This window comes from Oncorhynchus keta, chromosome 24, assembly GCF_023373465.1.
Source record: "Oncorhynchus keta strain PuntledgeMale-10-30-2019 chromosome 24, Oket_V2, whole genome shotgun sequence".
Lineage (NCBI taxonomy): Eukaryota > Metazoa > Chordata > Actinopteri > Salmoniformes > Salmonidae > Oncorhynchus > Oncorhynchus keta.
This window is the reverse complement of record NC_068444.1, coordinates 41,291,042-41,307,081: the sequence shown is the minus strand read 5'-3', so window position 1 is coordinate 41,307,081 and position 16,040 is coordinate 41,291,042. Positions and strand designations below refer to the sequence as shown.

Genomic DNA, 16,040 nt, shown 5'->3' with positions numbered 1-16,040 from the left:
CAGACTACAGCTCTTGATCTTTCTCTTGGTCTTCTTCCACCACGCATATGTACACCTCTCCCTCTCCCAGCCACTCTTCTTCCTCTGTCAGCCACTTCTCTATCTCTGGCTGGGTCCATGTTTACATTACAGTACAGCATTATTCCTAAAATGTCCCCTTTGTATAGATGGTAATGAAATGGAAAGACTAACACCTGGGTAGGTGTTCATCTACAATGGGAATCAGCTGTGGTTGGTCGAATTGTTTTGATAGAATTTCATTTTATAGATTTGGAAAATATTTCAATTCGCTATTACTGTAGAAATGTAGCAAATGTATGTCTTTTCAATTTTGTGTAATTTTAGGTTTTGATTTTAAGTTTAACAGTTTTGAAAAGTGTATGTAAACATGTGCAAATTGCCTGTAGGTACATAGAGTTTTGGTGGTGGTTGTGTCTGAGTGAGAAAAGAGTTTATGAAAATTGAAAGATGTAGTCATTGAATGCATTTTGTGCCAAAGCAATGAAACATGATCCATAGTTTAGCCCACATAGACTGCTGTTATGCTCACTGTGTGAAGAGTTTTGAAAGAGTGACCTAAGTATTGAGAAATGGGTCTGAGCGATTGTAAAAAACTGTAAGTTTGATGAAATGTGAATTGAAACTGTAAATAGTTACAAAAAAATAACAATACAAATTGATTGCTACTGTAAATAGTAAAAATAGTCATTGAATGAAAACCAATTAGAGGTTTGTGTAACAGCCATCCATCAGAGGATATTGCTGCACACATTGTGATATTGGCACCCCTCTGGCCTGGGACATCCACTGAGGCTCTTTTCCCAATCACAGTCCTTCCTCACCACCGTGTTTTGGCCAAGTTGAAACCAGCCTCATCCACAAAGATGAATACGTGGGGTGTTTGCCTGGCTTCAATCTCCATGACTCTCTAAAATAAATACACAAGACAACATAAGAGTTAGGCTACTACAGTAGTTTACATTATACCTTAAAACAGGCCATTGTGTGCCTCTGCCCTGTTTGGTTTTGTTCAAAACCAGTTCTATATTTTATAGTCATCTTACCTGGACTTATTGGTTCCTGAGTTGCTTGACTCGTTCAGAGTTCCTCTCAAAGGGGACAGTGGCTTCATTCTGACTTGATGTTGTTTTATGCCATTGTTTCTGATGACCATATCAACGATTGCAGTTTCCTGCACAGCAGTGAAAATGCTACCTCTCCGCCTGTAGGAGGTAACCGTTGGGTCCTAAGCAGAAATACAAAAACAATTACACACAAGTAGGTTTGGAGGCTTTGCTCAATATACTTCTGTAATGTGCAGTTCAGTCAGATGCCCTTGCAGAATGCACATCTTACCTGTTGTTGTGCTGGAAATTTCTCTGAATAGATGCCACTGTTGAGTGTTGCAGATTTGGCTGCACTCTCAGACCAGCCTCTCTCATTGATAGATCATGATATATTACATGATCATATATAGTAGCCCTAATCTCATCTCAGACTACAGCTCTTGATCTTCCTCTCGGTCTTCTTCCACCACGCATATGTACACCTCTCCCTCTCCCAGCCACTCTTCTTCCTCTGTCAGCCACTTCTCTATCTCTGGCTGGGTCCATGTTTACATTACAGTACAGCATTATTCCTAAAATGTCCCCTTTTGTATAGATGGTAATGAAATGGAAAGACTAACACCTGGGTAGGTGTTCATCTACAATGGGAATCAGCTGTGGTTGGTCGAATTGTTTTGATAGAATTTCATTTTATAGATTTGGAAAATATTTCAATTCGCTATTACTGTAGAAATGTAGCAAATGTATGTCTTTTTCAATTTTGTGTAATTTTAGGTTTTGATTTTAAGTTTAACAGTTTTGAAAAGTGTATGTAAACATGTGCAAATTGGCCTGTAGGTACATAGAGTTTTGGTGGTGGTTGTGTCTGAGTGAGAAAAGAGTTTATGAAAATTGAAAGATGTAGTCATTGAATGCATTTTGTGCCAAAGCAATGAAACATGATCCATAGTTTAGCCCACATAGACTGCTGTTATGCTCACTGTGTGAACAGTTTTGAAAGAGTGACCTAAGTATTGAGAAATGGGTCCGAGCGATTGTAAAAAACTGTAAGTTTGTGATGAAATGTGAATTGAAACTGTAAATAGTTACAAAAAAATAACAATACAAATTGATTGCTACTGTAAATAGTAAAAATAGTCATTGAATGAAGACATAATAAAATATTTAATTAGGAAAAATTATAGAGAAATATTTAACATGCGAAACTCATGTTAAACAACATCTGGTGTGTGTGTGCGTGTGTGTGTGTGGGCATGCGTATATGTGTGTGTGCGCGCCCGTGTGTTTGTGTGTGAGCTGAAGTCATCCTCTGAAAAGCTGGTCAGGTTCACACCATCAAATCATCTTCGTATATGCAGCAGAAAAGTCGACGGAAGAATCTCATGACTCTGCTTTTCTTTGGTTTAATGACCAAAACATCTTCTGGAAAAGAGAAGGAGAAGATCAATCACAACAACAAAAAATAGCTTAAATTAGTTCCAAATTAGTTAGTTATAAAACTGTCGTGTTAAAATAAAACAATAGCCAATACCTTATATTACAGAGGGAAATGAAAACCTGTCAAAGTGATCTGTGTTAATGTAACTCACCTGACTGGAAATCTGGTCAACTGGTGAGTCTTTCTGTAACCAGGGGTTGGTGTTGTCCACCTTACATCAACCAGGGGTGTTGTGATGTTGTCCACCTTAGTGGCTGTCCACCTTAACTGGGGCATCAACCCAGGGGGCATCAACCAGGTTGGATGTTGTCCACCTTAGCTGGGGCATCAACCAGGGGTGTTGTGATGTTGTCCACCTTAGCTGGGGCATCAACCAGGGGGTGTTGGATGTTGTCCACCAACCAGGGGGTGTTGTGATGTTGTCCATCAACCAGGGTAACTTGTCCACCTGGGGCATCAACCAGGGGTGTTGTGATGTTGTCCACCTTAACTGGGGCATCAACCAGGGGTGTTGTGATGTTGTCCACCTTAACTGGGGCATCAACCAGGGGTGTTGTGATGTTGTCCACCTTAACTGGGGCATCAACCAGGGGTGTTGTGATGTTGTCCACCTTAACTGGGGCATCAACCAGGGGTGTTGTGATGTTGTCCACCTTAACTGGGGCATCAACCAGGGGTGTTGTGATGTTGTCCACCTTAACTGGGGCATCAACCAGGGTTGTTGTGATGTTGTCCAGCACTTTGTCATGGATAGTGGTCAAGGGCTTTTTGATGTCTGGAAGTGACAGGGGTTGAAGCAACTCCAACACCTTGACAGGGTTAGGGACAAATTTGTTGGCGATTGCCAGGTTCATGTCCACAGACTAAAAGCAAAAATATGAAATATTTAATTATAGATATTATTTAACATAACATTTGCAACATTGCAGATGTTCTATTTCTTTTTTAAAAACAATTTACCAATATTGACAACAATACATTTTTGGATCAGAGACAACTGAATGAGTGGACTTTAATAAGATAAACACTTAAAACCATCGCTTACTCCATTGCTCCCTGAATCTTCAGCCTCGTCGACGTCTGCTGCTGAGAGGAACATCTTGGGGTACAATTTCTTTGCAAACAAGGTGGCCACCACTAAACATCTCTCCTCATCACATGTGAAGGATTCAATCTCCAGGCACTGGGATGATGGGCACCTCTTCATGATAGTGAGGAACTCTGACTCAAGGTCGTCTGATGTAGGAGGGTGCCTCTCCAAGAATAGCAGGACCATTTGTTTCAGGATGATTTTCGTGCCAAAGCCCTGCATGGCATTAGCGGCGAAGCTTGGCGATGCGGTGCAGGATGTCAGGGCAAAGGCTGAGGGTGGAATGCAGGGCGCTGGGGAAAAGCCTCGGGGTGGAATGCAGGGTGCTGGGGAAAATTCTGGGGGTGGAATGCAGGGTGCTGGGGAAAAGCCTTGGGGTGGAATGCAGGGTGCCGGGGCTAGGCCTGTTGGTGGCAGACAAAATTAAGATCAGTCTTACATAAAAACTTGAAGTGGCACTCTAGTGTCCTTTTCACCTCAGTTAACACCTGATGTACTTAACAAAAGTCACCTCTCAACAGGTGGTCTAGGTATGTCATGACATAGCACAAGTGTGGGGGTGGGCCATTTCTCTTTTGTTCTATATTGCTTCTTTATTGTTCCTCAAGAAAGGGGTGCGGCCGATGACATCACGGATCACCATCAGACCAACACCTTGAATAGCCTGCTCCTTGAAGTTGGCAGTTGTCTCTAAGAAACTGTATTTTGCTAAAAACGTTTTCCCCTTGAGAGCAGTAGTCACCAACCTTTTCTGAGTCAAAATCACTTTCTGAGTCAAGATCAATTTCTGAGTCAAAATGCAAGTCAAGATCTACTGCTCAGTCTGGGGGAGGGAGAAGCAGTGAGGCTGCCTCTCAACTGACTCCTCTGCACTCCACCTGAGGGTGAAACTCAAGGCCCACTGCATTATTTCCACCTCATGCACCAATTCATTTGATTTGCTCTCTGCGCCTGCCGGGTACACGTTCTACCTTCAGACACATGAAATGTTTCAAAATGTGAACACTATGCCTTCCCGGCGCGAGGGCTGCTGAATCAAGTGCACCTACCACCAACAACACTAGGGCTGCTGAATCAAGTGCACCTACCACCAACAACACTAGGGCTGCTGAATCAAGTGCACCTACCACCAACAACACTAGGGCTGCTGAATCAAGTGCACCTACCACCAACAGCATGAAAGTAATACAACAAATAGGAACGTAAGGCTTTATTGTTGTTTTTTAAACATTTTTGGTGATTGACTAGAAATGCCTTGGTGATCGACCAGTCGATTGCGATTGGCCGGTTGGTGACCACTGCTTTAGTGTGTGTACTTTACTGGATTTATACTTGGGATATCTGTTTTCAACAGGAAAAGTTCAACAATCTCTGGAGGACGCCTTTAACTTAATTACCAAACTGTCTAGTTATAAACCTTGAGCCAGTAAGTTACATTACAGTGAAAAATGATCACCTGTCAAAGTGATTGTGACAGTGTAACTCACCTGACTGAAGGACAAGTGTTTCATCCAAAACCTCAAGGTTGACTGGATTAGTGGTCAGGGGTGTTGTGATGTCTACCACTTTGACAGGGTTAGGGGTCTCTGGGATCGCCAGGTTCAAGTCCACAGACTGAAAGCAACAAGGACGCAATATTGACCAGAACATTTGCTGCATTTCATATCTCCTTTTTCTCGACAGTTATTTGTATTTTTATCAGAGATAATTTAATGAGTAGACTTTCATAAAGATAAACACTTGAAATTATCGCTTACTCCATTGCTGCCTGAATCTTCAGCCTCGTCGAAGTCTGCTGCTGAGGGGAGCATCTTGGGGCACATCTTCATTGCAAACAATTTGGCCACCACTAAACATCTCTCCTCATCACATGTGAAGGCTTCAATCCCCAGGCACTGGGATGATGGGTACCTCTTCATATACTCCCAGCAGAAGGTGTAAGCCCAGTACTGCATACTGTCAGAGTCGGTACACTTCTCCAGCTCCTCATTAACGATGTTGCAGAATCTGGCAGTGATGCTTTGAAACAGAGTGCAGATACGATCGGTGATAGTCAGGAACTCTGACTCAAGGTCCTCTGACGCAGGAGGGAGCCTCTCCAAGAATAGCAGGACAATTTGTTTCAGGATGACTTTCGTGCCAAAGCCCTGCGTGGCATTAGCGGCAAAGCTTGGCGACGAGGTGCAGGCTGCCAGGGCAAAGCCTGGGGGTGGAATGAAGGGTGCTGGGGAAAATTCTGTTGGTGGGGTGCAGGGTGCCGGGGAAAAGCCTGGTGGTGGGGTGCAGTGTGCCGTGGAAAAGCCTGTTGGTGGCGGACAAAGTGAAGATCAGTCTATTGTTGTTTTTTTTTACAAACATGTTTAGTGATTGACTAGGAATGCCTTGGAGATCGACCAGTCGATTGCGATTGGCCGGTTGGTGACCACTGCTTTAGTGTGTGTACTTTACTGGATTTATACTTGGGATATCTCTTTTCAACAGGAAAAGTTCAACAATCTCTGGAGGACGTCTTTAACTTAATTAACAAACTGTCTAGTTATAAACCTTGAGCCAGTAAGTTACATGACAGTGAAAAATGATCACCTGTCAAAGTGATTGTGACAGTGTAACTCACCTGACTGAAGGACAAGTGTTTCATCCAAAAACTCAAGGTTGACTGGATTAGTGGTCAGGGGTGTTGTGATGTCTACCACTTTGACAGGGTTAGGGGTCTCTGGGATCGCCAGGTTCAAGTCCACAGACTGAAATCAACAAGGACACAATATTTAACAGAACATTTGCGACATTTCATATCTCCTTTTTCACAACATTGACATTTATTTGTATTTTTATCAGAGATCATTTGATGAGTGGACTTTCATAAAGATAAACACTTGAAATTATCGCTTACTCCATTGCTGCCTGAATCTTCAGCCTCGTCGAAGTCTGCTGCTGAGGGGAGCATCTTGGGGCACATCTTCTTTGCAAACATTTTGGCCACCACTAAACATCTCTCCTCATCACATGTGAAGGCTTCAATCCCCAGGCACTGGGATGATGGGTACCTCTTCATATACTCCCAGTAGAAGGTGTAAGCCCAATACTTCTTACTGTCAGAGTCGGTACACTTCTCCAGCTCCTCATTAACGATGTTGCGGAATCTGGCAGTGATGCTTTGAAACAGCGTGCAGATACGATCGGTGATAGTCAGGAACTCTGACTCAAGGTCCTCTGACGAAGGAGGGAGCCTCTCCAAGAATAGCAGGACCATTTGTTTCAGGATGACTTTGGTGCCAAAGCCCTGCATGGCATTTGCGACAAAGCTTGGCGTCGAGGTGTAGGTTGCCAGGGCAAAGCCTGGGGGTGGAATGCAGGGTGTTGGGGCAAATTCAGGTGGTGGGGTGCAGGGTGCCGGGGAAAAGCCTGGTGGTGCCGGACAAAGTGAAGATCAGTCTTACATAAAAACTTTAAGGCTTTATTGTTGGGTTTTTTACATACATGTTTGGTGATTGACTAGAAATGCCTTGGAGATCGACCAGTCGACTGCGAATGGCCAGATGGTGACCACTGCTTTAGTGTGTGTACTTTACTGTATTTATACTTGGGATATCGCTTTTCAACAGGAAAAGTTCAACAATCTCTGGAGGACGTCTTTAACTTAATTACCAAACTGTCTAGTTATAAAACTTGAGCCAGTAAGTTACATTACAGTGAAAAATGATCACCTGTCAAAGTGATTGTGACAGTGTAACTCACCTGACTGAAGGACAAGTGTTTCATCCAAAACCTCAAGGTTGACTGGATTAGTGGTCAGGGGTGTTGTGATGTCTACCACTTTGACAGGGTTAGGGGTCTCTGGGATCGCCAGGTTCAAGTCCACAGACTGAAAGCAACAAGGACACAATATTTAACAGAACATTTGTTACATTTCATATCTCCTCTTTACCTCTTTATTTTTATCAGAGAAAATTGAATGAGTGGACTTTCATAAGGATAAACACTTGTGATCGTTGCTTACCCCACTGCTCCCTACTTCATCCACATTAAAGTCTTCCACTGAGAGGAGCATCTCCAGCTGGAGATTGTTCAGCAATATTCTGCCGATTATGTTGGCCACCACTAAAAATCTCTCCTCATCAAATGAGAAGGCTTCAATCCCCTGGGGTGATGGGTACATCTTCATGTACTCGCAGTAGAAAGTGTCAGCCCAGATGCTCTTACTATAAGAGTCGATACACTTCTCCAGCTCCTTGTTGACGATGTTGTTGGATCTGGCAGTGATGCTCTGAATTAGAGTGCAGATATGATCTGCGATAGTGAGTGGTGGGTGGCAAGATGCCGGGGAAAGCCTGGTGGTGGGGGCATGACGCCGGGATAAAGCCTGATCGTGGGGGGCAGGATGCCTGGGCAAAGCCTGGTGGTGGGGGAGCAATGCCTGGGCAAAGCCTGGTGGTGGGGGCACTTTCCCGGGGCAAAGCCTGGTGGTGGGGGGCATGAAAGAGGGGCAAAGCCTGGGAAAATGGTGGGGGGGGCAGGATAGAGGGGCAAAGCCTGGTGGTGGGGGGGATGAAAGAGGGGAAAAGAATGGTGGTGGGGGCATGATAGAGAGGCAAAGCCTCGTGGTGGGGGCATGATAGAGGGGCAAAGCCTGGTGGTGGGGGACATGATGCCGGGGAAAAGCCTGCTGCTGGAGTGGGCATGATGCCGGGGCAAAGACTGGTGGTAGGGTGCAGGATGCAAGGGCAAAGCCTGGTGGTGGCTGGCAGGATGCCTGGGCAAAGCCTGGTGGTGGGGGGCAGGATAGATGGGCAAAGCCTGGTGGTGGGGGGCATGATAGAGGGGCAAGGCCTGGTGTTGGGGGGCATGATGCCTGGGAAAATCCTGGTGGTGGGGGGCAGGATAGAGGGGCAAAGCCTGGTGGTGGGGGGAAGTATAGAGGGGCAAAGCCTGGTGGTGGGGGGAAGGATAGAGGGGCAAAGCCTGGTGGTGGGGGACATGATGCCGGGGAAAATCCTGCTGGGAGTGGGCGTGATGCCAGGGCAAAGACTGGTGGTAGGGTGCAGGATGCTGGGGCAAAGCCCGGTGGTGGGATGCAGGATGCAGTGGCAAAGCCTGGGGGTAATATGCATGGTGCCGGGGCAAAGCCTGCAGGTGGAATACAGGGTGCTGAGTGTTTTACCACAACATTCCCTTGAAATTAGAAGGAGAAAATCTATCTCATACAAACACAACTTATTGCGAAACTGCCTAGTTTCAAAACATTAGCTAATAAGTTATATTACAGTAAGACATGGACACCTGTCAAATTGATCCGTGTCAATTTAACTCACCTGACTGGAGGTCAACTGGAGTCGTGGTCATGTTTGTTGTGATGTTGTCCACTTTGACGGGGTTAGTGATTAGGGGTGCTGTGACAGACTGAAAGCAACAAGGACATCATACTTAAGGTAATATTTGCGACATTGCAAATCTTCTTTCTATCAACAACAACAACAACAAAAATGCTTTGTATGAGTGGACTTTCATAAAGATAAACACTTGTAATCATTGCTCACCTCACTGCTCCCTGAAGCTAATGTCCCTTCATCCACGTCCTTCAGCTTTACCAGCTCCTCGACCACATGGTGAACCATGTGCCTCGTTAGCATGGTGGCCCTGGCAGATGTTGCCAACTTTAGTACCATCTCTGTGCCAGTATAGTAATGAAGATGAGTATGGATATTTGTCACCATCTCAAGGATCTGGTACCAGCCAATGTGCCAGTTGGCCTTGCCCCCTTTCTTTGTGACTTTGACCCCACACAGTGACAGCTGGTGGATTATGTCGTTTATGAGGGGCCAGTAATGAAGGTTGATGTCTTCCTCTAGGTGGCCTTCGAAGACTACATAAACTATCATACCAATGATGTTCCTCAGGAGCTCCGAGGAGATTACCAGCTGGTCAGGGCACTTTGGACGAACCTCGCTTGCCTTGGGCTCTGATAGCCAGCTGCGGATAGAGCTTAATGGAATGTAGTCAGCAGGAGCTTCAAACAGCCTCTGGACTTTGGTGCTCACAGCTTCAATGATGGTGCTGATCAAGGTGGAACTTTGGGTGAAAAGAGCTCTCCTAAGGTCCTCAGGGCTGTTTAGGCACTGGATCTTACGGTTGAGTGAGTGGACCATCCTGACACCAGTGGAACGGGAGTAGTAGACTTGAGCGACAGGAGGAGCCTTCAGAACTCTAGAGAGGTTCTCCACTACTGCCAGCACTATGGTGACACTCATGTCACTCAGGGCCATGGAGGACCGGTCACAGGGGCTTTCCATCTGGCAGGACCAGAGGGCCTGGAGCAGCCTGGACACGATGTCCACCACCACCTTAGAGGGACAGCACAGCTCGGAGTACGGCTGGAAGGCCAGGCTCTGGGAAATGGTCTTTCGAGCTCTTACAACTTCATCGCAGACCTCAGGGTTTCTAAAATATACAAGCCAGATAGAGAGAAGAGGAAACACTTTTATGCACTTTGAAACGCATCCTCTGTAAGAAATGTGCTACATACAGTAAATGAAGTTTGATTGATATCGGCCCCTGCACTCGTCATTTCATTTAGCATCAGTAGATGGATAGAATAATACATAGACCAAATAATTGTAACATAAAGAGTGAATGTGACTCACAGGTAGGAGAGATCAGCAGTAAAGTCAAGTGAGTTAATGGCCTGACTAAGGTCGGTGGCCAACTCAGTAAAAGCCTCATGTTCAACGTCCCTCATTCTGAGTTGAGTGTTCACCTCCCAGGTCTGTCACAGGAAACAGGGGGTGCCATTAATGCCCATAGAAGGTAAAATATAGATAAACCATATACCATGAGCCAATGCTAAATAAGGACATTGTTTATTAGATAGGATAACTCACTAAATGTATATTATCTCCACTTAACTTATACTGTAGACATCTTTCTAATCTCTTACCAGGTGACTAATGTCATTCCCTTCCTCTGCTTCCTTTCTGAACCTTAAAATCAAATACAGAGCAACTGAACATTCCTGCCTTTTTTATCCTTCCTCTACTTTCACATTGATTTCCCATTGAGCCTATGACAGTGATTCAGTGGCGAAGCCAGACATTTGTTGATGGGTGGGCCTGCAGACATTTGGGTGGGCCAGAAACTTCCTGCTATTGTACACATTTTGCCATGAGGCTAAGAGAACATGCATTTTTAAAGCAAACTGACAAAAGTTACAATATAGATATGTTGACTGATAAAGGCACTGAATTATGAGCTGAATTGTTTGCTAAATGAACAATGAAATAGGCTGTGGCATGGTGCATATAGCCATAGAAGCACAGTGAAATATGCCTCAATGCAGTCATATTTGTGGCTTATTGGGAGTGTGGCTTTCAGTTAGTTATTTTTGGCAAACCATCCCGGGAGAGTGAATGTCATTCCAGAACGTCTGTTCTGTTATATTTCATCAAATTTGTGCACTGATTGCTATGAATGATGATGGTGTTTTGGTAAAAAGAAAATCATGTCCCATTCAGAACACAAGCAATTCAAAAGATATATACATATTTCTTTCGGAAACATATCATATCTATTGCAAATTCATAACATATTATACGGACTGCTTTAAAAAAAAACATCTCTATTTTTGATGTAAATGGCATGTTACAGAAGGGTCCTGACATTTTTGGGCAATTTTACTTGTTTTTGAAAAACTTACCCCAACCAGCGATTCACTTCCTCATCATCGTTTTGCAGTACTGGGGCTCTGAAAAAACATGAACAAATGCTCTCAATATAGTGATGCTGGTCTTTAGATGTTGTACACATGAAATTGCGTCATTCCAAATGTATCCACATCGTTTTATTCAATTTTGTGCGAATCTGTTTCCCCTATACAGCTGTTCCATTCTCTGTGTAGCCTGCTGCTAGAATGGACGGAGAGGTATCCCTCGACTAGCAACAAAATGTAATATAACGTTGTGGATAAAGTTCAGAATGATACAATTCTAACCCACCTGCCTTGAATGACCGGTCGCCACTGTAGCTAACAAACATACTGTGCAGATAATGTTCAAATTCATTGTTTTACACAATATTTTATCATAGCACTGGCTGACCACAGGCTTACCAACTCCCTTACCAAAATGGCTGACCTTTTATACTGTCATATGAAGGTTCATGTCAATTCTAGTATTCTTATTCCTAATTATATGGTACATAGTACAAGTAGCTGTACTCACCGCTCCAGGGACTTGTTCTTAATAAGCCAGTTGCTCATGTCCTCCACGGTGGTGTGGTGAGGGACATGACTCTGGAGGCCTTGTCTCTGGAGCACCAAAAACTGCTTCATCAGCTTCTTCTGCAAGACAAATCATGTTGTCAAAAAGACAACCTAGGGTTTGCTTTAGCCGGTCTGAATTGACAGGTGGGCGGGGTTTGTACTAGGGATCTGCCAGCAGCATACCACCATGCATCCCACTGCTGGCTTGCATCTGAAGCTAAGCAGGGTTGGTCCTGGATGGGAGACCAGATTCTGCTGGAAGTGGTGTTTGAGGGCCAGTAGAAGGGACGTTTTCCTCTGGTCTAAAAAACAATATCCCAATTCCCCAGTGTAGTGATTGGGGACATTACCCTGTGTAGGGTGCCGGATTTCTGGTCACTAAAAATCCCATGGCACTTATTGTAAGAGTAGGGGTATGAACTCCAGTGTCATGACTGGCCCTCATACCATCATGGCCACCTAATCATCCCCAGCTTCCAATTGGCACATTCATCCCCTTCCTCTCCCCTGTAACTATTCCCCAGGTCATTGCTGTAAATGAGAATGTGTTCTCAGTCAACTTGCCTAGTAAAATACATGTGCATCTTTCCCTTTCATGGTGATTTGATATGTAGTGTGTCTTGATGCAGGAATCAGTAAGTTTTAGTTATAAGCGATTTGATAAGAAAAACAAATCGATGCACTGACATTTGTTGAAAAAACATTTTCCTTTCAAAATAAAATTGTGCTGTTGTTGATGGAGCTCATGAGCTGGACCTCACTGAGCTGGATCTGTCTGAGCTGACTTCTGTGTGTGTGTGTGTGTGTGTGTGTGTGTGTGTGTGTGTGTGTGTGTGTGTGTGTGTGTGTGTGTGTGTGTGTGTGTGTGTGTGTGTGTGTGTGTGTGTGTGTGTGTGTGTGTGTGTGTGTGTGTGTGTGTGTGTGTGTGTGTGTGTGTGTGTGTTATGTACAGTGGGAATCATAAGTATTCATCATCCCTTGTGGATGTTTTCAATTGTTCTTTTTTGTCAATGATCTACACAAAATACTCCATGTAAAAGTGAGAAGAAACATTTACAAATGAATAAAAATGAAATAACTAAAATATAGTCGTTACATAAGTATTCACCCCCTTGTTTAGGCAAGACTAAATTAGTTCAGGAGTAAAATGTGGCTTAACAAATCACATAAATTGTGGAATGTGAAAAAATAGGGCAAGACCTTGGAACTAAAGTTTTATCTGACATTTTGGTCAAAAATGAGTTATTGACATAGAGATTCCCTTTAGGTGGTCCTTTTCATGTGAGATATGTCCGATTTTTCTTGAACTCCATTTACATTGAAAGAAACATGTATAATCTGAAAGTTCTGTCTGAGCAAACATCTTTTAACTTGGTGCTATTAGGTTCTGTCTGCAATCCAATTATACAATACTGGGTTGTCAGTAGAAAATAATTGTCTGTAAGGTGATATACAGCGCATGGAAAGTATTTAGACCCCTTGACTTTTTTCACATGTTGTTACATTACAGCCTTATTCTAAAATGGATTAAATTACATATTTTCCTCATAAATCTACACACGATACCCCATAATGACAAAGCAAAAACAGTTTTTCAGACAAGTTTGCAAATGTATTAAAGGTAAAAAACATTAATACCTTATTTCCATAAGTATTCAGACCCTTTGCTATGAGACTCAAAATTGAGCTCAGGTGCATCCTGTTTCCATTGATCATCCTTGAGATGAGTCCATCTGTTATAATTTTAAATTATTGTAAATGATTTAGAAAGGTCCCACAGTTGACAGTTCATGTCAGAGCAAAAACCAAGCCATGAGGTGGAAGGAATTGTCCATAGAGCTCTGAAACAGGATTGTGTTGAGCATTGAAGGTCTCCAAGAAGACAGTGGCCTCCATCATTCTTAAATGGAAGAATTGTGGAACTACCAAGACTATTTCTAGAGCTGGCCACCCAACCAAACTGAGCAATCGGGGAGAAGGGCCTTGGTCAGGAGGTGACCAAGAACCCGATGGTCAATATGAAGGAACTCCAGAGTTCCAGAGAACCTTCCAGAAGGACAACCATCTCTGCAGCACTCCACCAATCAGGCCTTTATGGTAGTGGCTAGATGGAAGCCACTCCTCAGTAAAAGGCACATGACAGCCCGCTTGGATTTTTCCAAAAGGCACCAAAAGGTTTCTCTGATCATGAGAAACAAGATTCTCTGGTCTGATGAAACCAAGAAAGAACTCTTCGGCCTGAATGCCAAGCGTCACATGTGGAGGAAACCTGTCACCATTCCTGATGCATGGTGGTGGCAGCATCACGCTGTGGGGATGTTTTTCAGTGTCAGGGGCTGGGAGACTAGTCAGGATTGAGGGAAAGATGAATGGAGCAAAGTACAGAGAGATCCTTGATGAAAACCTGCTCCAGAGCGCTCAGGACCTGACTGGGGCGTAGATTCACCTTCAAACAGGACAATCACCCGAAGCACACAGCCAAGACAACACACAGGAGTGGCTTTGGGACAAGTCTCTGAATGTTCTTGAGTGGCCCAGCCAAAGCCCGGACTTGAACCTGACCGAACATCTCTAGAGAGACCTGAAAAAAGCTGTGCAGCGACACTCCCCATCCAACCTGTCAGAGCTTGAGAGGATCTGCAGAGAAGAATGGGAGAAACTCCCCAGATACAAGTGTGCCAAGCTTGTTGCGTAAAAGCCAAGAAGTCTCAAGGCTGTAATCTCTGCCAAAGGTGCTTCAACAAAGCACCGAGTAAAGCATCTGAATACATACGTAAATGTGATCTTTCTGTTTTATATTTTTATACATTTGCAAAAATGTCTAAAACCTGTTTTTAATTTGTCATTTTGGGGTATTGTGTGTAGATTGAAGAGGGGATTTTTTTTTTACATCCATTTTTGAATAAGGCTGGAACGTAACAAAATGTGGAATAAGTCAACGGGTCTGAATACTTTCCAAATGCACTGTATTTATTGAGTCATGAAGAGGAAGACATCAATAAACAATTCTGAGATCTGGGACTTGAATAATACCCATTATCTCAAAACCTTACATTTTGCATTTACTTTTTCAGAAGAATGGCCATAACGTAGCCACCCTCCCACCTCTAAAACAACAGATTTACAAATGGCTTAAGATTTTGATACTCAGCACTTTTAGGTACCTTTAAGGTGAGGACCTTACTGGGTTATGAAAGAAGAATGAACTACAAAACAGTTCTGAGATCTGCGATGTGAACACTTTGATGCTCAATATCTCAGATCTATGCTTTGTACATATATAAACTTATAGTCCCAAGGTCTGAAGGGGATGACATGATTTTTTAATGACTACCCTTTCTTCTGTCCCCTGTACATACAACATCTGTAAGGTCCCTCAGTCAAGTATAGAATTTCAAGCACAGATTCAACTACAAAGACAAGGGAGGTGTTGAAAAGCCTCATAAAGAAGGGCAGTGCTTGGTAGATGGGTAATAAAAACAATTAGATATTGAATATCTCTTTAAGCATGGTCAAGTTAATAATTATGTCATCCTATTTGACCTAAATGCAGCCCATGTTTGGTGCAAATCCCACACTTCACATCACAAAGTAACTGCCTCCTTATTTTCCAGCATCGAGGTGGCTGCATCATTATATGGGTAGGCTTGACATCGACAAAGACTGGGGAGTTTATCAGGATAAAAAGAAATGTGATGGATTTAAGCACAGGAAAAATCCAAGAGGAAAACCTGCTTTGCACCAGACACTGGGAGATGAATTCACCTTTCAGCAGGACATTAACCTAAAACACAAGGCCAAATATACACTGGAGTTGCTTACCAAGAAGACAGTGAATGTTCCCGAGTGGCAAAGTTACAGTTTTGACTTAAATCTGTTTGAAAATCAATGGCAAGACTTGAAAATGACTGTCTAGCCATGATCCCCATCACCTCCTAGACAGACCTTAAAGAATTAAAACATAAATAATAATGGGCAAATATTGCACAGTCCAGGCTTGCAAAGCTCTTCAAATCAAAAATCGAATTAAATGTTATTTGTCACATGCGCCGAATACAACAGGTGTAGTAGACCTTACAGTGAAATGCTTACTTACAAGCCCTTAACCAAAAATGCAGTTTTATGAAAAAAAAGTGTGAAAAAAGTATTTACTAAGATAATCTAAAGTAAAACATAAATAGAAAAATATCAAAT

The 16,040-nt window shown here is 43.3% G+C and overlaps 1 protein-coding gene across 1 annotated transcript in view; it reads right to left on the bottom strand.

Moving 5' to 3' along the window:
* Positions 1-2,795: 2,795 nt before the first annotated feature.
* Positions 2,796-16,040, bottom strand: part of LOC127906074 (uncharacterized) — a 31,603-nt gene continuing 18,358 nt past the window's right edge. Inside the window, exons 6-13 of the mRNA XM_052478438.1 lie at positions 7,331-7,457; positions 6,486-6,997; positions 6,210-6,336; positions 5,353-5,897; positions 5,083-5,209; positions 3,551-3,999; positions 2,954-3,368; positions 2,796-2,866 (exon numbers count right to left, since the gene is read on the bottom strand). Of these exons, the coding sequence (XP_052334398.1) occupies positions 2,796-2,866; positions 2,954-3,368; positions 3,551-3,999; positions 5,083-5,209; positions 5,353-5,897; positions 6,210-6,336; positions 6,486-6,997; positions 7,331-7,457 (2,373 nt within the window). The remainder of the gene's footprint in view (positions 2,867-2,953; positions 3,369-3,550; positions 4,000-5,082; positions 5,210-5,352; positions 5,898-6,209; positions 6,337-6,485; positions 6,998-7,330; positions 7,458-16,040) is intronic.